This window comes from Colletotrichum lupini, chromosome 9, assembly GCF_023278565.1.
Source record: "Colletotrichum lupini chromosome 9, complete sequence".
Lineage (NCBI taxonomy): Eukaryota > Fungi > Ascomycota > Sordariomycetes > Glomerellales > Glomerellaceae > Colletotrichum > Colletotrichum lupini.
Genome location: NC_064682.1, coordinates 3069739 through 3093330, shown reverse-complemented (window position 1 = coordinate 3093330; position 23592 = coordinate 3069739). Strand labels below are relative to the sequence as shown.

Below are 23592 nucleotides of genomic sequence, written 5' to 3'. Positions count from 1 at the left end.
ACAGAAGTAGATTCTAGTCTAACAAATTTGTCGCTAGCTACTCTACCGCTACAGGATCAAACGACATCTCATTATTAAGTCCTTAATCAATTCTCCTATCAACGAGACATCGTATGTAGACTGCCCTTTCCCATTCTTTGAACCCTTTTAAACTTCAAACTCCCCTCAAATTCAAGGAAATCAGTAAGAAAAACCGGCGGCTTCCGTAAACGGCGCGTATATAGCGCAGGCGTAATCCGCCGCAAGGGTTGCCGACACCGTCACACCACTCGACGAACCAGAGCCTAAGAGTCCCAACTCAAAGCCAAGAGCGCTTCCGATCTTGGGCCATCCGACACCGCCGTTGGGGTTCTTGGCGAAGCCGCCCCAGACGCCCTGCATATAGGAACTGAGCTTCGTCTGTTGCGCAGTCGCTGAACCCCACTTGCTGTAGGCGGGGTATGTGCCAAAGACGGAGGGGATCTCGCTAGTGTGGTAGGAGCCTGGGTTGGCGAAGATGCTGGTAGACGCGAAGACCGGATCGTAGCGGTAGCGGTAGGCAGTGTAGCCGTTGATGGCGAGGTAGCTTGCCAAGGTAGATGTTGTGCAAGTGAAGATAGCATCGGTCATGATTCTGTCGGCGAGAACGTAGGGATCGTTGATAGCCTTTGCGGCGTAGGAGGTCGTAATGGCGGCCTTTGTGATAGCAGAAGTGATACCGATCTGGGAGAGCACCGAACTCATGGCAGAGGCTCCGTCATTCAAGCCCTCCATAGCGAGGAAGACGCGGGCCTCGTTGAGGGTGGTACCCATGATGACGGGGATCTTGGGCCATTTCTTGGAAGAGATGCTGTTGCGGACGTCGTTGATGGATGTACCATCACCGTTGACGGGAGGGAAAACGAGGGACTGGGCTTCAATGTATGCCTTGATATCTGTGGCCGAGACCTGACGAAGGCACTTGATGTCGGCGCAGTTGAAGTTCTTCAGGACCTTGGAGTAACTGTCGGAGCCGGAACCCACAAGGAGGGACTGCTGTGACTCCATGATGGCAGCCGAGAAGGGAAGAGGGCTGGGTGGGTTGGCGAGGAGCTGCTTCACAGATTCACCACCAGCAGACTCTCCAAAGATGGTGACGCGTGAAGGGTCGCCGCCGAACTGAGCGATGTTGCTCTGCACCCATTGAAGAGCGAAACGCTGGTCAAGGTAACCCGAGTTCTGAGATCCAGTGGCAATCTCAGGAGAGTTGGAGAAGCCAAAGACTAGAGTATCTGGTTAGCACGGCTAGTGACTAGTCATGAGTAGAGAGCCCTTACTGTTGGTGCGGTAGTTGATCGTGACCACTACAACATCTTGAGAGACAGCAAGCGAGCTACCGTCGTAGATGGGCAGACTAGCAGTGCCAAACTGAAGGTTACCGGGAAACAGCCAAAACATAACAGCCTTCTTGCTGGTAGATGTTGTACCCGTAGGAGTGAAGACGTTGAGGTACAAGCAGTCCTCACTCTCATCGGTAAGAGACCCAGCTGGGTTTCCGAAATAGGCCTTCTGCAACGTTTGGGCATTGCCCTTCTCGGCGAATTGTTGGATACATGCTGGCTTGAAAGCTTGAGCCGACAGTGGAGAAGACCATGCATCCGCGGCCTGGGGAGGAGAGAACCGTTCTGGGGGAGACTTGGCGAATGGGATTCCCATGTAGGCATTGGCGGTTCCGGTTGCTGATGCGGGTTGGGCCGTGGTGCCAATCACGACACCGGAGGCGATCGTAACCGTTGGGCCGGCATTGGCAGGCGCGGCAAGGGCTTGGAGAAAGAATGTGGATGAAAGAAGAAACGTGGTCCACGAAGAGATGCCCATGTTGAAAAGAATAAACGGTTCGTAGAGACCCTGGATACTAGAGAAGGGTTGAATTGGAGTCGATACTCTTGGTCTTTGGAAACACTTCCCATGGTCTTCTCGTCCGGTTTTATGTCTGGTTCTACTCATTCGTACTATCGTCCACCTCTTTGGGATTTTCATTGTGACCGCGGGGCTACCGATGGACGATATCTCTAACGCCACCAAGAGACTATCGACCCTTTGTGCGGCGAGGCGACGACTAACACATCTCGCGTGGCCTACGAAGCTAAAATGCTCGAGCGCTTTGACCAGACCTAACGCCATTCCAGGCGGTGCTGACAACTAGAGACTGGCTAGATCACAGCGGCCCGTTTCCGGACGAGGTCGCCCGCATTTGGCATGGCAGCTGTGCCTGTCTCAGGCCATGAGTGAGTCGAGCCAGCACCGAGGTAATAAGGGACCATTTCCCGTCCTTTCTCACGGTTTGTGGAAAGGCCGTGCTTGGAAAGGCCTGGACGCCTGGATAGCGACGCTAAAGAACCCAGGTCGTCGGGAACCAAAGAGAGGGCTTACCGAGACATTCTGAGGTCGCCGTTAGTCCCAGTCATTCAGGACAAAAAACATCCGTCTTCACGAACACCCATCGTGCTCCTGGAGCTTTGGCCATTGCCCAAGATCAAAAGGGGATTCGCCGTGGCGGCAGCCCTTGGAGCCGTGCCTCTTCTAGAACGGGGCCTGAAGCCTCGTCGAGTTCAGGCGTCTTTCTCGCCAAATCTACAACGCTAATGAAGTCTGCAGACTCGCGCCTTTGACGTCGACCTCACAATCGCCGGATCCGATGCTGACAACAAGTCGAAGAGATGGCCATTGGAAGGCATCCTCGGACAATAAGCTGAAGAATTCCCGGATGAACAGAAGATGTTGCCAAGAGCCCATAGATCCAGTCTGTTCTCTTGACGGATTAGCTATGGATGCACCGAATAGTTGATGACTAAAACCGCGCCAGTGGCCCATGGATTGTCGGGTTGCGCAAAAACAAGCTTCCAGGGGACTCGTCTTTGGTCGCGGCTTCATAATTCAGTGATAGGCTATCATCACTCTGGCCATCAAGGCTGAACAAGTAGCCGATTTTTCTTTGCATGGCAGGCGTTGACCAATTGTGACGGCAAGATGCAGACAAGCTGGTTGAAGCTAACAAGAATGCCTCGTCTGAGTCATCTCGTAAGAGAGCTTGGGGACAAGCGTCAATATCAGCAGGCAACGAGGAGGGGAAACTCAAACTGGAGCAGGCAGAAGCCTAGTCAATCCAAGCTACATATATCTGAGGTCGTACAGCTTTTGGGCCAGTATTCCATCGCCCAACTTCGTCGACGTCCCACCCTGAACCATTTCGTCAAATTTCAATCAATACTTGCGTGCGACATCCGACAGATTTGCACTGTACAACCCCGCACCGCCGAGGAATCTACCAAAACAATGAGCGACGATAACGCAAAGTGGGAGCCCTCGAAGCCGGCCTCGTCGAGCTGGGACGAGGCGCGCATCATCCCCGCAGATGGGTGGGAGCGCATGAAGAAGGGACTCACACCACAGGATATGGACGACCGCTGGGCCATTGTCCACCTCGAGAAGGACGGCGAGGAGAGCGTCGTCTTTGCCCGGAGTTGGACTGGATACACTCTGGGCAAGATCACGGTCGAGCCTGCAGGAGATGATGGCAAGAGCCGTCGGATAACCAAGTTTACATGGGAAACAGACAAGGAGAGATGGAATGTCGAGGATCCAGAGACGGAGGCAAGGGACTTGGTTGTGAGGTTCTCGAAGGGTGTTTTTCAGGTTGACTTGGCGAATGAGCCTGCCTCTGAGTAGGACAATCAGCCGAAGAGAACATGGATCGACTGATCAGCCGTCAAACTTGACCGGAATTCCACGAATCAAAGAATCTTGATCAAATGATAGCCAGTCCTATCAAATACGTTCAAGAGTTGATAGAGGGTGATGTACCTTCGCATTAGGAACCCAAGGGTGTCCAGTCCCTTTATTGTGTAACGCGCCCTTCCCCATCGCCCGCCTCAATGAAATAACTTCCAAAGCCTGCATGTTGTGGATCCCACGACAAAGACACGGATGTGGAACGAGCTAGCTACATATGTGGCCTTTTGCGTCAGCCCGGCAACAATCCCGGTGTTTCCCGAACACCAACATCCGCATCTGTAGTGTAGTGGTTATCATCCTTGCCTTCCATTCTATCACCTAGTTAGCAAGGGACCCGGTTTCGATTACCGGCGGATGCATCACGCGGATGATTATCCTTTTGCTTTTTCTCTGCATTTCTGAGTTTGTTGTTGAGCTTTTTACGAATTCTCCCAAGTCGCTCACAGGAACACCCTAGTCTATGTAGAAGCATAACTAATTATATGCATTCGGCTGAAACCTTTGGATGCATGCCATCATACATTAGAGTTTCGCGATCAATGAGGTGTAAAGCAGGTTGATATTGGGAATACAGGTCCCTGCAAGTGCAAGCACACTGTAAAGCTCGATCGTTGGACGTGAGGGATGTGTTTTTATTGTTCTTTCGTGAACTCAGACTGACCGCCCAGTATTCGCATTTATATGTAGGCTTGTCCCCATGTACTTGCCGTTCGAGTCATTCCAAGTCGCTCGAGAAGAAGAAGCCAAGTGGAGAGAGGTGAGTTGAATCCTGTATCTGACTACAGGACTCCAAAAAAGACTTGCAGTAGGTAGCCGAGTGTATACGACTCTGCAGGCGATAGAAGCAGGCTGGGACAGAATCGAGCATCCACGTCGTGATCTTTGCCCTCTTGAGGCTGCCTTGGTCTGTCGGCCGGCTCAAATGTTCATGAATGCATACACGGGCACACCAGTACAACAAAACGCGGCCGAATCAAATGATTTCCCAGATTACATCCGTGATTTCCTGCCCATATGTGACACTGGTCTTCGGATCTGATGCCTCTTACCCCGTGCCGGGTATTTGAGTTGCATGCGGCACGGTTAGACCGACTTTCCCGAAGAAGTGAGGGTCATAGTGCATATGAACCGTCACTATCGCCATGCATGAGTGAGAGGGGATAAGAGACAATTTCATGTTGTCATCACACGTGTTGAGATAGCCGGTTGCTTATGTGAATTAATGTTACAGTGTTGTCCCCTTTGTGGAACATTATCCAGCTCAATATCCTACTAGGTGGCCAGTCAGAATCATCATTTCCCCCAAAGGCTTGTCCTGATGACCTTTTCCAAAGCCAAGAAAGGCATCGCCAATCCAGCTACATTTTCAGGCAAGCCGTGCGTCTTGAATTGGGCCCTGAACCTGCCCATAATCTACATGTTTCGCCTTGGCCAGATCAAAGTACGAATAGTACTTTGAGAGTTTGCTAGAACCCAAGTTACAGCGGCATGAGACATACATTAGGTACATGCGCAATTGGCTCTACAGGAAGTTGCTTCACTGTAAGCTCTACGATGTCGCTTGAATCGGGTAGACACTGGCATAACTCGTACACTGTATTGAGCGCCAACTGACGATCGAACTATGGCTTGGACAGTCTCAAAACTATCAGTCTGGACGCCAACCGCACATGGTCATCAATTCCTCCTGTTTAAGACTGACTTGAAAAATGATACTTCTTTAGCGAGGCCCGAGGCCACTTTGTCAGGTTTCTCACAATACCATAACGGAGGGGAGTTCACCCGCAGGTGGCAGGTGCCACAGAATCGTAAGCAGGCTATACGGACATACCAAGAAATGACTCGATACCCTGGAGCATATATGGATCATGCGCGACTCCGAATATTGGATGCAAGTCAGCGCAAGTATGGTAGCCGGAGTCAAGAAAGGAAGCTGTTGCAGGTATGGAATGCAAGTCAGCGCCGATATTGGAACTTCCGTAGCTTCGTCCAGACTGGAAACGGCAACTTTGGGGTGTTCGGTCTAGACTCAAGATCCAACCTTTGGGGGCTCAAAGTGGTATTGGTCGCGATGGGATCTTTTCCAAGAAAAGCTAGTGAAGATGAGATCTTTGGAGGTATATTAACCTCTCCGTGTCACACCCATTCCCCTTAAGTACCTCATCATCCACAGCCAGCACCTGCTCTTACAGTTTCAAGCATAGTCTCTAGCCTCTTTGATATTTCCCACTATCTCTGTCAACGACAAAGCCGAAATGCATTCCGTTCTCACCATCGCCACCCTGGTCACCGCCGCCTTCGCCGGCGTGATCCCCCGAGATGAAGACAACGGACCCGTCAACATCCCCGTCGACAGCGTCGGCAACCCCAAGGGCGATACGGTTCAGGCCATCACGCACTTGTACATCTGTTCCGACGCCAACTTCTCCGGCCGTTGCCAGAACTTGGAGTCCAACACCGGCCAATGCTGTAAGTTGATACTCATCTAGGGTCTAATCACGGCAAGGAATGGGAATTATTGCTAAAGTCAGGCTGCATCTAGACGATTTGGGCAACGGCTTCAACGACGTTGTTTCATCGCTTGGGCCTGATGCGGGAACTTCTTGCACTATCTGGGAGTAAGTGTTTCTTAGTACTACGCATGCCCTCTAGCTATTCTGAACGACTCATTTCACTAACACACCTACAGGAACGCTGGATGCACGGGAGCCTCCATCGTCAATATTGTCAACCCTGGCATCTACAATCTCGCTGACTCCAACTGGAACTTCAACGACAAGAGTACGTACCCGTGCATGCTTGTTAGCTTCCACTAAAGACTAGAGAGAAACACGTTCAGACAGATTGCTGACTACTGCCTTTGCTGCTAGTGAGCTCCTACCGGTGCTTCTAGGTCCGGGTTACGCACCTTATCCAGCACCGACGATCCAAAACTACGGCCACTCTGAGGCGGATGACAGATAGCTTTAAGCGGTGCCGAGTGTCGAGTTGCAGCATAATGGTTCGAGGACACGTTGCAGCTACTGGAGTATTCTTTTCTCATGGTAGAGAGTTTGAAGGGCATATAGGGATAAGAGATGAGAAGTAGGCCCAAAGTTGGTTTAATGGTTATACGAAGTCATCTAGATCAGTGTCTGCCAAACCGTTCACAAATATCGACTCTGTGATAATTGTAAAAAACTTACAAACAACCCCGTTTCGCATCTCAGTAAGGGGAACGCAAGCGGCGAGCTCAAAGCTTTGCAAAACCTCAGTCAAAGTGAGGCGATAGTCCGACGCTATAGCTTCAGACCCAAATCATAGGCATGAACCCGGTCGTTGATTTGCCCTTTTTGTAGTCATAGGATGACTGCTCACACTCCATAACTTGCAAATCGTTCTTCACCATATACCCCTTCAAATCCTTCAAAAGAGCATGATCAACCTGGCCGAACTTGATCATGGTCGTTCCGCTGCTCTCTTCTTCCTTGTCCTCGTAAAACGGTTCTGTTGCATTGCAGATCACGTCGAGGCCAACGTGTTTGCCCTTGCTATCTCTAGCATGGATAAGCATAACGCGATCAAGTGATTTGGACGGGAGAAAGATTTCGCGGAGCTCAGAGGTGACGAGAATTCCTTGGTCAAGGAATTAAAACGCTGTTATATTAACTTAATTAACTTAAAGACTTAATATAAAGAAGAGAGAAATAAAATAATAGGTAAAAGCTACAAATAAATATCAAAAATCTTCGAGAGTCCTCCTCCCTATACCGGTTCAATCGGATCTTTTCTGGGATACGTGCTGTAGCTATGACGGACTCTGCTTGGGCCCAATCGGTGGTTCTGCGCAAAACGCCGTCGGCATCCCACTTAGTTGCAAAGGGCAGAATTTCCAAATAATCTGTCGATTTCCAAGGCGCACGCATATTATTTCCTTGCACAAGCCACCGCCCTTACTCTACTTAGCCATCCGCCTTCTAGTGTCTGACTCGTGCGTTATGGCGATTGACACCGCTCTTGATTCTACTACGCAGTAGGTTGTGTCCTTCAAGTAGAAGGCCCAGTTGCTAGAACTCTCTTCAGATGAGCCGACGGGAGGTGTCCCGCACTCTTCAAAAACAATTTACATCTAACGTCGGCTTCGACAACGCCGTTGAACAAACTTTGCCTTCATATTAGCTCCGACATTGATAACTTACTTGGACCACTTGGGTTCCAGTCATGGTAAAGATAAAAAGCCCACCATATCTGTCACGAGAAGAGGTAGGTCACACGAAATTACCTACTAGCATTGAAATCCTCACTTCCATCCGAGCATTACATACCGAAGATAGACGGAATTATAGAGACAACACCCAGTCCCAGTAAAACTCGGCCCAAGTCACAAAATGAAGGCTGCTGTTGGATTACGAGGCAGAAAAGGGGCCCTATTAGGTAGTTAGGTAGGGGTGGTAGGTAGGCAGTCTGGGCCCGTGCAGACGGACCCTTCCACCTACCTATACCCACTAAGGGACCGCGGGCTCTGCCCACGATCTTCCCCTCCTACACACACATAATAGACCTATACTAACCTATTAACCTAGTCGTAACCAAAAGGTCTAACTTACCTACGTATATACTAATACTAATTAGTAATTAAATTATATATATATTTCTATTATAAGTTAGTAAGGATATAATTATAAAAGAAATAGCTTCGACTTACTTCGCTAACTATTTTAACTTATTAACTTAGTTCTATTTATCTAATTAATAATAAGTAGCCTAGTTTATATTACTTTAGCTCTCTTTTATTATTACTAGTTAATAACTAATTAATTAGTTATAGGTTATTAAAAGCGCGCTCTATTACGTACGATCTTTTTTACTAAGACTATTACTATAAAAAGATTAATTACTTTATTATTATTATTAACCTTACTTCTATTATTAATATTATTTTTATTAACCTTATTACTATTATTAACTTCCCTCTAATCGAACCGCTTATAAAAGAATCTATTTTAAATATATTATAACTAAGCGCTATTTTAAATTAATAATAAATAAGAGGAGATTAATTACTAAGAAATTAATTTAATAATTATTAGCGTACTAGCGCTTAGTAATAATAAAACCTTTAGAATTATAAATACGTTAATAATAAATCTCTTATTAATAGCGAAGTATTTTAAAATACTAAAAAAAGGAAAAGATTTTAATAATAGTAATAATAGGGATCTATTTTATATTACTAATAAATCTACCTCTTTCTAACCTAATAAAAGCTTTAAAACTAAATTAATAAAATAAAGTACGAGAAGTACTAAAAAGAATTACTAATTAGTAGCTAACGGAATCCTCTATTTACTATTAAAAGTACGGTTATAAAAGGCCTTTTTTCTCTTTTTATAACCTTTTACCGACCTTAATAACTTTCTATTTATATACCTCGTTAAAAGAGTAGAATTTTCTAATTAGTAATAATAACCCGCTTACTACTATTAAAACGATCGCTATAACTAACTTATTATTCTTTTTAACTTAACTAATATTGTATTATAATTATAATATAACGATTATATCCTATAATAATCTTTTACTATATAACTTATTTTATAAATATATTATAATAACTACCGGCCCTAGTAATAAGTAAAAAGGGTCTAATAATTAGTTAATATTACCTCCGGCCTACCTATACTCTTAAATTATAGAACTATACTTAATTTTAATTCGCTAATAGGACTACGTTAACTTAACTTAATAAGGCTTATTTAATATTATACTCGCCCTTATAAATAATAAAAAGCTTAATACTTTTATTTTTTATATAATAAGATATTATTATTAAAATAGCTTAACGGGCGAGGAGCTATAAAAAGACTTTAAAACCGACTTTTAAAATTAAGAAGTAAGGGACTTTTTAAGAATAAAAAGTGCGATTCTTAAGAAGCTAAGAGACTTTTTTATAAATAATAGTATTAATTTAACGATTAAAAATCGTAATTAAATAATAAAAAAGATCGCTAGCGCCCTTAATACTTAATACTTTTCTATTTAGATTTTTAAAAAGATCGTAGCCTATTATAACCGTATTAAATACTTTAATATATTATATTATAATCCTTATTTTTTTATTTACTATTTCCGAAGCTAATAAATACTAACGATTTTATTTAATAAGTTAAAGAGATAGTAAAAGAATTTATATAACCCTAACTTGCTTAATTTTAGTAATTAAAATTCTAACCTTAGCCTTATTATTAACTAACCGACCTACTATTTTTTTAAAAAAAAGAGAAGGAAGAATTAGAAAATAAAGTTATTATTACTTGATAATATAATCTACCCCGTTAGATATTATATTTTAATATAAAAACTAAAAATAATATTATACTTAATATTTATTAATTAATTAACCTTACTAAGTTTTATCATAATAAGAATAAGTATAATAGTAAGAAGTATAATATTTTTAATAAGAAGCTTCGGATTTTTAAAGTACTATACTAATAGGCGGGAATTAGTAAATAATACTATTCTAGTACTTTCCTAAACATACTTAAGGGAAGGGCGTTAACTTTTTATTTTAACTAACTTAGTAATACCTCTAACCCGCTTAGCTTTAATATAATATATTAAAAAACCTAAGAATACTTCGAGCTACTTATAAGCCGTTAGAACTACTTTACTAAGCTCTATAACTTTTATTAATACTTTATAATTCATAAGAACTTAAGTAAGTCGAACTAATAAATTTTATAAGCGCTAATTAATTATATTATAATTCTTTATAAAGCACTAGCTACCTAGGGATCTATTTTTAATATAAGTAACTAACTCCTCTATTACGTAAATAATATATTAAAATATAGATTTATTATATTTAACCCGGTACTTATATTTATTAATATTTATTACTAGCTTAGTACTTCGATTAATATTATAAAAAGAGAGCGTAACTATAATAAATAGTAATAGTATTTTTAAAATAGTACTTATAATAAAGAGGTCCCTATTACTTACTAAACCAACCGCACTTATAGTAATTTTAATAAAAAGACCCGATTTAATAAATAGAATTAACGCGGCCGCGGTATTATTAATAAAAAGTATTTTATTTATTATAAAACCGGCTATTAGTTAACTAAGTACTTAAAAAAAGAGCGACGTTAGGTATATAAAAAGTATAAAAATAATAAAAAAAGAAATAAGAGATTTATACCGAGCTTATACTTATAGTTCTTCGCTTTTTATAAGGGAACCGCCCCTATTAATAATAATAATAATATTATTATAATTTAATACTTTAATAGCCTCGACTTTAACTATAAGGATAATTACGAGGACGAAGTCTAGATTTTAATAATATACTTTATAACTACTACTAATAATAGAACCCTTATAAATATCCTCGCTATTTAAGTAATAGAGCATAGCTTTATTAATACTACTTTTATTAACGAGTTAACTAAGCTTATAAAACTAGCGACCTCTTTTTTATTAAATAAGAAGTACTCGTTAGGGGACTTTTAAAGTATTATACTTAATACTAGCGCTATAGAATTCTTAACTACGGGCTACCCTTAACTCCTCGTATTATAATAATAACGACCCGAAGTTATTTTTAATACCTCTAGAACTAGCGAGGTAAGTATTCGATTTAGTAATAATAAACTTATAAAGTTATTAAGATCTATAGTTATTAATACCCTATTTAGTAATATTACTTTTTACGTTTTATTAACTAATACTCCTTTCTTATACTACTTAAGGGATATAAATAAGCTAAGAGTATACTTTAATAATATTAATAACTTATTAATTAAAAGAGATATTATAATACTTATTATTTATAAATAGGGATACCCTTAGCTTCTGCTCCTCGATAATAAAAAAGCTATTACTAACTACCTAATAAAGGGCGAATTACGCTACTTATATTAGCGCTTTAGCTACTCTTTAGTTCCTCGTTTTTTAAAACTACTCTAGTAGTTTAGTAATAATATAAAGATCGTAGCCCTCGAAAAGCTTACGAAGATTTACTAATAATACTAACTTAACGCTACTACCCCTAGCCGATTTAAATTTACTTTATAAAATAATTATAATTTTAATTATAAAGTCGTAATTAACATAATATACTTAATAAATTATAAAAATACTAACTAACTAATACTTTACGTCGTTAATACTACTATTTCTTTTTAAATAATAAGGTTCCTCGTAGATATAATTACGAAGTATATATAAAAGGCTCTTTAGCTATATTAAATTAATATTTACCTCGGTCTACTAGACTAAATTATTATAAATATTAATAAGAACTTAAGCGCTATAAAGTTTAAATCTTTTATTAGATTTATATTTATTAAAGTTAAAAAAATATTTATTAAAGCTTATAATAATATTAATAAGGCTAAAAAATACTACGTAGTACTTAAAAGGGTATACGATATTATTCGAAATAAGTGCTTATTAATAAGCGTAGAGGCTATACTTTAGGCCGTAATTAAGATAATTAATAATATAGTTAGCCTAAATAGCCTCGTTCTTATACTCCTCGTTTTTAGAGCTTTTCTACGTACTTTTAATAAATCTCTACTATTACTAAATATTACTTAATGTATAAAAGTAGTTAAGAAAGTAATAAAAAAAGTCCGTAAACTTTATATTAATAAGTAAGTAAGTAAAGTACTAGCTACTTAAAACGGACTAAATATTTCTTATACTATTAATTTATTATTATAGTTAGATATTAAAGTCTAGTAAGAAGGTAAGGGATAGAAAGGCCTATTTAAGCTCGTTTTAATAAATAGTATTACTTACGTAATAGAATTACTTTACGGCTTAATAAGCTTCTAGGCTACTATAGTTAAACCCTAATACTTAAAAAAGGTCGACCCCGAGCTACTAGTTATAATAATAAAATACGTTAACTATTTACTAATCCCCGTAATTAACTAATTAACTAATAATAGCGCCGCTATAAATAAAGTCCTTAATAAGATCGTTATTATAATTAATAACGACCCTCTATTATAAAATAAAAGGATTAAAATAATATTAATACGGCGTAGTTATAGTAATACTTTTATAACTATGACTTACTTTATATTTTAAAAAAAAGTAAATTTTAAGCTAGTTACTAAGCTCCGTAATAAGAGTATTATTATTATTTTAAGAATACCCTTTATAAAATCTATTAATAAAGAGCTTTTAAGATTAGTAAAGAGAGGGGTAATTAAATTCGTCTAACTTAGCCCTAAATATAGGGATATAAGGATATTTAAGTCTCGATTTATTAATAAAATTAAAAACCTAGGACTTAACTTTATTAAAAAGTCTTACTTAGTTATATAAGGGTATAATAATAAAAAAAAAAAGGAGATCTTTACGTAGTTATTAATAATTTAAAGAACTAGTTAACGTTTAATCCTTACCCTAGCCCCGACCCTAATCCGGGAAGGCTACGTTATTTAGTTATAAAATATTACTTAAGTATATATATAATCAAGCTAACCTCTTTATTATAAGGTTTTTATTTAATTACTAGCTTAGATCCGTTATTTATACCCTAAGGGTACTATTTTATACGTCGTATAGTTATTATATAGTTTTATAAAATCTAGTACTTATTAATAAGTAATATATAGTAAGTATTATTTAAAAATACTTTAAATAATAATATCTATATTCGATCTATACTTATTAATCTCGATAAAAAAAAGCGGATTATTTAGTATTATTAGTATATAAACCGATAATACTATTAAATTATTAAATAAAACTTTTAGTTAAAAAGAAGAAACCGAGCTTAAGCGCGCTAAGTTATTAACTAAACTAAAGTAGTAACTATTAACTAACGAGCCGCTTATTTTTAATAGCGGGATTATTTTATTAAAAAGTATTAATATAGTACTTAAATAGAAGAACTAAAAGAAGAAGCTTAAGTAGGTTAACCCCTCGGTATTAAATACTAAATAATAATTCGTTAAGTAGCGAGCTTAAAATACTTATATTATATTAATTTACTAATTAGAAATAGCTTTTAATACGTCGTTTACTACTTAATACTAAGTAAATTTATTATTTATTAACTACGCTATACTAAACCGTTATATTAAATAATAAATAGATTACTTAGACCGAGGGCTTATATTCGTATTATTAAATCTAACTATAACTAAACTCTTCGTTTTTATAAATAGGTTATTTATAAATAATACTAATTATACTTTATAACTAAGTTATATTATTATCCTTATAAATAAAGAATAGACTAACGAGAGCTTTATAATTAATAGTAATATTATTTACTATAGCTTTACGAAAAGTAAAAGGATTACTTAGAGCGTATTAGTATTAGAGGTTTATAAAATAGTTGTAAGCGTTAACGTTACTTATACTATCTTAACTACCCTAGACCTTATTATTAAATAACTTAACGTTCTAAAAATCCTTACTATAGTTTATATAAATTTATATTTACTATATAAATACTTTATTAAGCTAAGTACTACGAAGGAAAAGCGCTTTATAATAAATATTATAGTGTTTAGATAATTATACGAACGCCGCGAGCTCTACGAGATCCGTTAGATTAGTAATAATAATAACTTAGTTAATAAGTTTATAAAGAATATACTAAATAAGTCCCTCGAACGATTCGTTAGTAAAGGAATTATTCTAGTTAAAATAGAAAGATAAGTAATACGTAGTTAAAATAGTAATATATTATAAGTAGTAAGTTATTTAGTAAACGTATACGCTTTTTAAACTTTAGCTTAGAGAAAAACGCACGTATTTAGGGCGTAGTTAGATTAATAAAAAGCTCTTTTTTAACTACGCTAGATTTAACAATTTCTAAAAAGTTTAAGTATATAAATTATATATATTAAAGATTAAGAAGTAATTAAAAAGAGGGGATACTAAAATTTTTATATAAATAATTATAATAAAAGTTATACTAAAATTTTAATATATAGCTTTAGGTATTTTTAAATAAAAGATTAATTATAGATTTTATTATTAGTTTTTACTAGCGGGGGACCTAGCCCCTATTCTAGCCTTTTTTATTATAAAAGTAAAAGACTACTAATATTAAATTACGAGGTAGAAAAGGGGCCCTATTAGGTAGTTAGGTAGGGGTAGTAGGTAGGTAGTCTGGGCCCGTGCAGACGGACCCTTCTACCTACCTATACCCACTGAGGGACCGCGGGCTCTGCCCACGATCTTCCCCTCTTACACACACGCAATAGACCTATACTGACCTATTAACCTAGTCGCGACCAAAAGGTCTGACCTGCCTACGTGTATACCAACAGCTGCCATCTTAACACTTCTCGGCGCGCAACTCATTGTAGCCGCCGAAACTACATGGTGCTGGGGCGCCCATAGATCAAATACTCAGCGCGTTAGCAAAGGGGATATCGAATGGGCTTTGAGACACCGCACCACCGAGTTGGGCTTCCCCGGCCGCCAGACCATCTCCTGGAGATGGATTCAGTGCACCGAAACCGACGAGTACAAGTCTATGGATGTTGCTGTTGTCACTACACCGCGCAGTAAGAAACTAAGTCGTACTTATCTTTGAAATCATACCAGAACTGATCTTGAAATAGTTGTCACCGACGGAGCTCATACTCAGCTTGCCAATGGACAGGTGATCTGTAGAGTGGGCGGGGAGTACTTTAAATGCTAGAGGAAGGTGTTTTACCTAGGGGCTTTATCGTGTTACGGCCAGCTGGTCGTAGTGAGGTATGTTAGCAGAAGTTGAGGCTGCGGGTACCAAATAGTGTCGTGGCCGTGACAGCTTCCCTGAAGCTATGTGCTGTAAGTCGTAAGGCTTTGGTGGTTAATCGTAATCTTATCAGAGGGATTCTTAGTTAAGATAGCTGAAAGTGATCGTGAGATCGAATACTAAATTGATTGCTGAAGAAGCTATAGAAGTCTGTTCTTGAGCCCGGCTTAAGTCCATCCTATATATAAGTCCTGTTCCTGAACATATCCTTTGTTGGTGATCACCTTGTTTGTCGAGTGATCGCTTAGTGGATTGGTGAGTGCTCACTATGGCGCAGGCGCTCATTGATCTTATCTCATCTGCACGTGACTTTGCCATAGTTCTTCCGTTCCGCGTGAGTCACCCTATGTTCCCGTCTGCTTGCACATGTGGTGTGCCGCAGCCGCCGCAAGCCTGCGGGGCAGACCCTGGTCTTGGTCATGCACGTTGGGTCGTGACAGTAAGAAGCGACTGTGCGATGTTGTGGCGGTCATATCCCATCGACTGCTACAAGGCGATAGTACATCCGAGTGCGGGGGAAGAACTAATCAGGCGTTGTTCCGATTTATTCCCACTATATCCGCAAATTAAAAAATTCATATCTCGGAGAATTTGGAGAAAAGCTGGAGACCATTGTACTGTCGCTTTGTAGCAGTCGATGGGATAGCCCGAGATCAAATTTCACGGTTTATTTCAAAGCGACCTTGGCGATATATTTTTATCTCATTTCAAAAGTCAAGGTGAATGACGTAATTGAAGGGAGTGTTGAGCTAAGGTAGTTGGGTTTATCTAATTGAAGTTTTATAGCAAGCCTTAGGTTACAAAGCCTAGAATGTACCGCCTCTAGTTAACAAGATTAGTCCTTATAAAGTCGACTGGACTATTTTCTGGCTATTTTACTGAAGCAAGCTCCTTTTCACCCCTCCACACCCTGGTCTTGTCAAGAGCCTATCGTCTCCGGATATGTAACTGCGAGAGCTAGACTACAACTATGAGATGCCTCGGTATGTGTTTTTCTTTGTTCTTAAAGGGTAAAAGCGCTGACATATCCCTCCGTTGGGTTGTTCGGATGAGTCATGCGAAGTTTTGCACCCGAACCCCAAGGGCATCGGATACAGGACCATGAAGAACCCTGCCCCGTATTGGAGTAAGACCCATCTGTATATTGATATCCAAGATGCTGGCCCTGTACTGCCGTAGCATGGATGGATGCCCAGCTTGACGATTCAACCGTGTCCCAATCAAATCCACCCTGATAGCTACTGCTTCCAGTAGGCTTGTTGACATTGACCTCTGCTTCGCAATAGGGATATTGAACCGAGGTGCCTGGTGCGTTCTGAATCTGGCGTGTCTTACACAGCGTATTCTTTCCACAGGCCCGTGTTCCACTCAGCCTATTTCTCTCCTCGCAGGATGACGGGATGCCTGGAATGTGGCAGTAGAATTTTCTATGGTTCGCAGGGGCAGAACACCATCCATTTTGAAATCGATACATGGGCCCGATAAGTAGACAGACTTCATCCAGCTCATTCAAGACGTAGTCGCGTTTAATGGCTGTCTTTTGATGCCACTGTTTATATTGGTCGTGAAGTGATAGAAACTCGTCCATTGTAAGGTCGACGTAAAAAGCAGGCTGAGGAAAATCGTGTGTTTCAGGAGGGCTAGAGTCTAGAGCATATGAGCTCAGGGCTGTCAATGTCAAGATAAAGATGGCTTTGAAGAAAAACATGGAGATTGAAGCTGCAGTTACTAATGTGAGCCAATATTAATAACTGAAGATGACTGTGCGTCCGGTGATTACGTTTAGGCTTGAGCGTCTAAGGTGAACGGACATTTGTTTGATCATTTACTTACATTCTGCGGAAGCCTGCTGTCGTCTCTGGGCTGGAGGGATCAGCATCCCTCCGGCCGCCCTGCGCCGCTACCGGGGGTTTCCTCTCAGGCACGGCCCAACGCCAACCAGAATCCAATCAAGCGCCCAAAGTCCCTTGCAAACCTTCCAGGTCCGGTAAGTGGAGCAAGACTTCTGCGAACCCTGAAGTTCGGAATGGAGTTTTACAAGACTCCGGCGGGCGTCAATCCTTGGGAGACAGCAATTGACTAGAAGTCAGGGTATACTGAGGTAGTAGTGGTTGTCCTGGCCATATGGTAGGCTTTTAACGACAGCTCCGCACAAGTCACTATCTGGATCCTGCCGCGCCGACTTGTCAGGCGAAAAAAACCACCAGATATCTTCGTCATCGGCAGTTGGTGGAAATTTCGCTTCTCATGCAAACGTCAACTATCATCGTACTTGACCAACGGGTAGCGGGCACCATCAAGATGGAAGCTGCAAAGGTCTTGATTGTATAAGAATCTGACGGAGACTTCGTGGCTGAAAGTCTACCCCGGAAATGTGAACAAATATTGACAACCCGGATCGCCGGGAAGTCCTTAAGACCCCCTCGACCTCCTTCCCCCCTCATCATAAAACGTGTAATCGCAAAACTACAACATACGCCACTCATTTGAACATATTATAAAAATGCGTCTACCTAATCTTCTCGTTGTCGCGATGCTCCTCGGCCTCGGCGCCACCGCCGCCTTGCCTGTCGAAGATGTCACGGACATGACAGACTTCGAAGACGTCGCAAATGACGCAATGGCGAAACCGCCTCCTCACAAAGTAGAAAAGCCATGGATGATGTGGGGTGTAAGAAACCCACCAAACACCAGCAAGGACACAGTGAGAACTAACGATAATGTTAGATGTGCGCTATAGCATCGAACCAATGCATCATTCACGGGCCTCACGGTGAACGCAGATACCAGTGCAAGAACTTTGTTCGTACCCACCTTTTTGTTCCGACTTCCTCCCCGCGATGTCTGAAATGTAGAGGGAGACAGCTAATGGTTTCCCGCTGTGATGATAGTGTACGAGGGATGGGGGCACGTGTCGCGGACAATATACGACAACACCACGCATCAAGACTAGGTCCCATTGCAATTAGGCGCTTTTGAGGTCGGGTCTGATGTGGTGTCTTTCTTTGAGGTTGGGCTCGGCCGGTACTCAGCCATGGAGGTCGTCAACTTGAGCCTAGATGGCGGATACGGAGCAGACGCGATATGTCAACCGAAGATTGTCTAGTCAACGAATATTTGCACGTTTGATGATTGGGTGGGCGAAGCACATGCCGTCAAGTCTCATCGTTTCAGCATTGGAACGTATGTTGAGTCTTCATGTCCCTTGACCTATTCGAGACCTGAAACTTTCACTTGACTTTGGGAGAATTTAGGTGCTTAAATATGATTTCATTACTTGTCAACCTTGAAAGGACTCTGCTTCCGTGTATCCTAGGAGAATAACATCGCGAAATTAACCTCCGAACCCAATCACAATTTGACGTTGGGAATCTCAAACGTCTGCACCATCTTGGTCTCAAAGTAACTCCAGAACTTGGTCCCGCTGATCGTAGTATCAGTCGCCTGCACATAGCGATCACCGCTTCCAATCTGCGTTCTCCACCGCGTGACAGTAGCTCCGTTCGTCGACGCTTGCGAGAATCCGCTCAGGTCAAAGTTGAGGTACTGCGCCGCGCCCCAGTTGACAGCAACGATGATAAGCTTCGAGTTGGCGGCATCGTACGCAGCGACAACATTATCCGAACCGCCATCCAGAATACGCATGCCCTCGCGGATATGGCGCGCAAACTGCGCAAAGACAAAGTACTTCTGGTTCGCCGAGCCAAGCGTACCAGCCTCATTGTCCGCATCAATAACACCCCAGCCGCCGCCGTCAAGAACCTGCCAGTACACCCAACCCGTGGGCCGCAGCCATCGGAAGTCGAGAAGCATGTTGCTCACGAGCCTCTCGCCCGTCGCGTCGCTCTCGCCGTACTCGCTGTTCCAGAGACGGAGGCCGCGCGCCGAGGCGAGGGAGTAGACCTTGTCGCGGGCGCTGCTGGCGTACTGGTACCCGTGGACGTTGATCCGCGCGACGTTCTTGAGGGCGGCGTCGCCGAGGTTCTGAAGCGTGGTGACGGCCTGGTCGTAGTAGGACTCGTCCGAGGCGGCGATGGACATGCTGGTGAGGCCGCGGTTGTTGAGCTCGGTGCGGAGGTAGTTGATGATTGTCGCCTGCGTGGCGACGTCAATGTGGCAGCCTTCCTGTGTGCCGTCGGCCTTCCACCAGTTCGCGGTGGGCTCGTTGAAGGGCTCGACGGTCTCGAAGGTGATGCCCCAGTTGTCCTTTGCGTACTTGGCAATGTTGGCCATGTAGACAGCGTGCTGCTGGAGGTTCAACGACTGGATGTTCTCGCTGCCGTCGGCGGAACCGGACGGGTTGTGGTTCTTGGTTGCCCACCACATGGGTGAGTTGGAGAAGAGCTCGAAGCGGTTTGCGCCGCGGCTCTTGGCCTTTTGCATCATGGTGCGCTGGTTCACGTCGACGTCCCACTTCCAGGCAGACGAGGCCGGGTCGGTGTTGGTGTAGTCGACCCAGTGTCCGTCAATCTGCCGGGACGCCATCATCTTGGTCGAGACCACCATGCTCTCGCCGTTGATGCTGTTCGTGCTGCAAGCACCGGCATTGTGACGAACGATATTGAAGCCCAGACCGGGGAGGCTTGCGCCGCCGAAGGTAGTGGTCTTGGTGGTGAAGAAGATGTCGGCGAGGTCATCGCGGGTGCCGAAGCGCTTCGCCCACCAGGCGAGAGAGGTTCCCCATCCCTCCCAGGTGCCACGGTTCGACTTGGCGTCGATGGTGGTCGTTGTGTCTGCAGCAGCGGGGGAGACGGAGGCCAGGCTCACGGCCAAGGCGGCGAGAGTCTTGAAGTGCATGGCTGAGAGATCGAGAAGCCGGGGCCTGCTGGGACAAGGACTTCAGATACAACCCAGGATAGAGGTTCGTCTGCTTCTTATGCTCACACGATCCTACGCAGCCAAGTCGACCTCCTTCCCTCGAGTGAGATACGGGAGCAGGGGAGCTGACTCGAATGGTGGACCTCGTATGTTAGAGTGCCATCGTGAACGGGGATACCCGGGCCGTGTGATAGCTTGAGTCTCTTGGAAAGGGAAGCTAGAATTACCCGACCTAACGGTTTTATTCAGTGGTAACTTAGCCGGACCATTGGTCGTTCGTCGAAACGGCGGTTGAGTCGCTTCTGGGAAACGGAGCTCGGTCGGTTGGGTCCGGCACGGATGTGGCGTTGATGGTGGTTAAGGATCACGTAGAGTCTCGAGCTCAGGCTGTGCCCCGCAGTCTGGGCGAGGGCGCGAGGGGTTACCGTAGAAACTCGAGCACTTCAAACTTGCGTTAGCCCGTGCCAACCCTGCTAGCTGCCCATACTAAACTTTTTCGGGGGGGTTAATTATATTAGATTATTTAATCGACTATACCGTATGTAGAGGGCGGTAAGTGATTATTTTCCATTCTTTACTCCTGCCCAACTACCTCTAGCCTCGACAGCGAGCTCTTATTGGCCAGATTGATCGGAATGCTGGCGGCCACATTTGACCACTTTGGGCAGTATTACGGTTCTGCCAGAGCGCTAGCAGGGTTGGCACGGGCTAACGCAAGTTTGAAGTGCTCGAGTTTCTACGGTAATCCCATGTTTAGAGTTAGATTATCAGCGACAACGTGGTGCCGGGATCCGACGGACAGTAGTGACAAATTGTCCGTGAATAGAAGGCGGATACGAGCTCGATTATGATCGCCAAGCTGTATTCTACTACGGGATCGTTAGTCAAGAGTAAGATAGAACGGCGAAGGGGCAGAAGGGAAACAGATCTGATTCATGGCGGGCGTGCCTGAAAATACTGTACAAGAATGCGCAAAGCGATAACAGGTATGGATACGATACCAAACGTGTCCCCTGGATATCCTGAGTCACGACATCAGTCTAAGCCAAATGCGTGGCCCGCCGTATCCCGTTTGCCAATTCATATTCCAACACATCATCATCATCCCTCAAAAGCCGCCAATGCCTAGCTCCAATCCTCCCCGCATATGCGACCCAATGTGCGTGCCTGGAAACCCCCCAAGCTCGGTAGAATGGTATGCTGCGCGGCTAGTCTAGACTGTCTAGTCTGGAGAACGCGGGGAAAAGTGCCATGCTTTGATGGTAACATGCATCGAGAGGTGTCAGCGGCGCAACCCGCTGCCGCGTCTGCATTGGCGGAAGATCATGCAAGCGGCATTTGGTACCTGGTCCATCCGGCTCCGCGATCCGCGGACATGTCATGAGACTTCTGCCAAATTTAGTCGCAATTTGGGGTACCTTTGGCCATGGATTAGCTCTCGGGGCTAAAGCGGGACAACCTGCATGTGAAATACAAGTTAGCTGGTTTTTGAGCAAATGTTTGAACGGAGTATTGACATACAGCCCGACGGCAAGTTTGGTAGGAAAACAGATCACGAAGTCGCAAGTATGCTTGTTGATCGCAAGCAATTGTGGTTAATGAGCTCATAGCAAGCTTAGTCATGGTCAAGGCGCATCTGCTTTTGCATTAGAAACGGACAAAGCTTATTCGAACAATCAACGCCAACTTACCTTTGCGACTTGGCGACTGTGTAATCATACAATGTCGCGCAGGCAAGTAGGATAAGAAGAGCTCTTGTTCCCAGGCGAGAGATCAGCAATAGCCCAAAACCATCAGTGTCGAGCCTTTCTCTTTCTAGTGGGCGTCTGAGGGTTATTCAAGCTCGATGCCCGCATGCCCGCTCTGGAGTTCCGCGCAGTTGACTTCTGGACGATGGTCTTTGAGCTAGCGGGAGATTGATCCAGACCAGGTGTTTTGTTAGTCAATCCCAACTGTCCAACAGTGGTAGGCGTCGAATCGATCGGGGTTCCGAGAATGACCGGCAGCCCAGATCCAGAAGGCGCAATGGGTTTGTTGCAGGCCGGCGAGGGAGTTGACAAGTTCTCTCGCATTCTGGCTTCACGCTCGACCTTTCTGGCAACTTTCACCTTGGCCTTCAGAGCGTAGATCTCCTCATTCAACGTGGCCATTTGTGCAAACAGGCGCTGATTCTCGGCATCGAACGCGTCTCTTTCGGCCTCGGCTTTCTCGACAGCAGCAAGAAGCTCAGGAATTCTATCGGCCGGATATAGCACCACTCTCGGCGGATGACCAGCCTCAAGAGCCTCGACATCGTCAATGGCTCGCACAAGTCGAGCACTAGCGATAGCAACGCATTCGTCAAGGATAATCGGGGTCGCATTCTCCTCGCGTATCAAGTCTTTGTACAGCGCCGACGTTTCTTTCATCTCGGCTCCCTTCTCGTTGTGGGCGACGATCAAATCGCGAAGCTGCCTACTCGCCTCTTTGTGAGAGATGAACTTCGGTCCCTTGGGGGTGGCTTTGCGGCGCTCGGAGGCCGGCTTGGTAGGGGTCGAGGGAGCCGAGGAGGTACTCGATGAACCGGTGATGTCCACGTCGGGGGTCTTGGCTCGGCGGGCGCTGGAGAGATCGAGGGGAATCGGGTTGTCGTTGACTGGTGTACCTTCATCGTCCGTCATGATGTCGGTGGTGCCTGTGGTGTTGCCCATCGTCGCTTCTGAAGGAGTGGCGGCCGACATGTTCTCGGTAGTTACCCGCGGGCTGAGTTTCTTCGCCCTGGCTCTGGGAGTTGTTTTGAAATCCTCGGACTCTTTAATTTCTTCAGTCTCTCTTTTGCCTAGAGAAGCTGAACCCGAGTCGTCTGCTTCGTAGTTGGAGTCCTGGATGATACGGCCTTCGCGCAAAGTGGATGACAATGATGGAAGAGAAAGTCTGTTGCGACCGGAACGAAGGCTGCCACGAGTGGGAGATGAGGTATTGGATATTTGGGAGCCAAGGTTGAGGGACACGCGAAGTTTTCGGGTGTTCAAAGGTGAATCTGGCTGATGGCTGGTGATATTATTGCCAGCAGCAGGAGAGGCAGAAACGGCAGGAGCGGCCGGGGACCCACCACCTCCCATAATTCTGGTTCTAGCCATCGTGATGACAACTTTACCCTCGATCTCCTTCCAACAAAACAACGGTCAGCTCGAACACTCGACTCCAAAGAAACAGCCCGAAGAAATTGGGAGGCGCGGTGGAGGAAACTCACGATCAGACCGGTCAATCTTTCGCCT

At 43.6% G+C, this 23592-nt stretch overlaps 9 protein-coding genes and 1 non-coding gene across 10 annotated transcripts; 4 read left to right on the top strand and 6 right to left on the bottom strand.

Moving 5' to 3' along the window:
• Positions 1 to 180: 180 nt before the first annotated feature.
• Positions 181 to 2399, bottom strand: CLUP02_16785 (carboxylesterase; the record flags this gene model as incomplete). Its single annotated transcript, XM_049295703.1, has 3 exons — positions 181 to 1241; positions 1296 to 1873; positions 2392 to 2399. 3 exons carry the CDS (start codon positions 2397 to 2399, stop codon positions 181 to 183), a joined length of 1647 nt encoding a protein of 548 aa, XP_049152850.1.
• An 895-nt stretch (positions 2400 to 3294) lies between these two features.
• Positions 3295 to 3687, top strand: CLUP02_16784 (uncharacterized protein; the record flags this gene model as incomplete). Its single annotated transcript, XM_049295702.1, has 1 exon — positions 3295 to 3687. One exon carries the CDS (start codon positions 3295 to 3297, stop codon positions 3685 to 3687), a length of 393 nt encoding a protein of 130 aa, XP_049152849.1.
• A 33-nt stretch (positions 3688 to 3720) lies between these two features.
• Positions 3721 to 5163, bottom strand: CLUP02_16783 (uncharacterized protein; the record flags this gene model as incomplete). Its single annotated transcript, XM_049295701.1, has 9 exons — positions 3721 to 3783; positions 3823 to 3957; positions 4022 to 4064; positions 4275 to 4331; positions 4415 to 4481; positions 4534 to 4670; positions 4803 to 4887; positions 4944 to 5022; positions 5077 to 5163. The coding sequence occupies 9 exons, from the start codon at positions 5161 to 5163 to the stop codon at positions 3721 to 3723; spliced, it is 753 nt and encodes a 250-aa protein (XP_049152848.1).
• On the top strand, positions 4026 to 4112 carry CLUP02_tRNA315. The gene has a single exon. It is a non-coding gene; the product is annotated as a tRNA-Gly (tRNA).
• An 845-nt stretch (positions 5164 to 6008) lies between the features above and the next one.
• On the top strand, positions 6009 to 6717 carry CLUP02_16782 (uncharacterized protein; the record flags this gene model as incomplete). The annotated part of the gene is made up of 4 exons (XM_049295700.1): positions 6009 to 6222; positions 6281 to 6371; positions 6443 to 6534; positions 6593 to 6717. 4 exons carry the CDS (start codon positions 6009 to 6011, stop codon positions 6715 to 6717), a joined length of 522 nt encoding a protein of 173 aa, XP_049152847.1.
• Positions 6718 to 7039: 322 nt separating this feature from the next.
• On the bottom strand, positions 7040 to 7306 carry CLUP02_16781 (uncharacterized protein; the record flags this gene model as incomplete). The annotated part of the gene is made up of 1 exon (XM_049295699.1): positions 7040 to 7306. One exon carries the CDS (start codon positions 7304 to 7306, stop codon positions 7040 to 7042), a length of 267 nt encoding a protein of 88 aa, XP_049152846.1.
• Positions 7307 to 7730: 424 nt separating this feature from the next.
• CLUP02_16780 (uncharacterized protein) lies at positions 7731 to 16044 on the top strand (the record flags this gene model as incomplete). Its single annotated transcript, XM_049295698.1, has 9 exons — positions 7731 to 7765; positions 7831 to 7956; positions 8098 to 8132; positions 15000 to 15281; positions 15339 to 15379; positions 15484 to 15549; positions 15795 to 15851; positions 15900 to 15956; positions 16018 to 16044. The coding sequence occupies 9 exons, from the start codon at positions 7731 to 7733 to the stop codon at positions 16042 to 16044; spliced, it is 726 nt and encodes a 241-aa protein (XP_049152845.1).
• A 476-nt stretch (positions 16045 to 16520) lies between these two features.
• Positions 16521 to 18215, bottom strand: CLUP02_16779 (uncharacterized protein; the record flags this gene model as incomplete). The annotated part of the gene is made up of 3 exons (XM_049295697.1): positions 16521 to 17236; positions 17351 to 17409; positions 18031 to 18215. Coding segments are annotated over 3 exons (960 nt in total), but the record flags the coding sequence as incomplete, so codon positions are not given.
• A 653-nt stretch (positions 18216 to 18868) lies between these two features.
• CLUP02_16778 (endo-beta-1,6-galactanase) lies at positions 18869 to 20314 on the bottom strand (the record flags this gene model as incomplete). The annotated part of the gene is made up of 1 exon (XM_049295696.1): positions 18869 to 20314. The coding sequence occupies one exon, from the start codon at positions 20312 to 20314 to the stop codon at positions 18869 to 18871; it is 1446 nt and encodes a 481-aa protein (XP_049152843.1).
• A 1814-nt stretch (positions 20315 to 22128) lies between these two features.
• CLUP02_16777 (uncharacterized protein) lies at positions 22129 to 23436 on the bottom strand (the record flags this gene model as incomplete). Its single annotated transcript, XM_049295695.1, has 1 exon — positions 22129 to 23436. One exon carries the CDS (start codon positions 23434 to 23436, stop codon positions 22129 to 22131), a length of 1308 nt encoding a protein of 435 aa, XP_049152842.1.
• Positions 23437 to 23592: the final 156 nt, after the last annotated feature.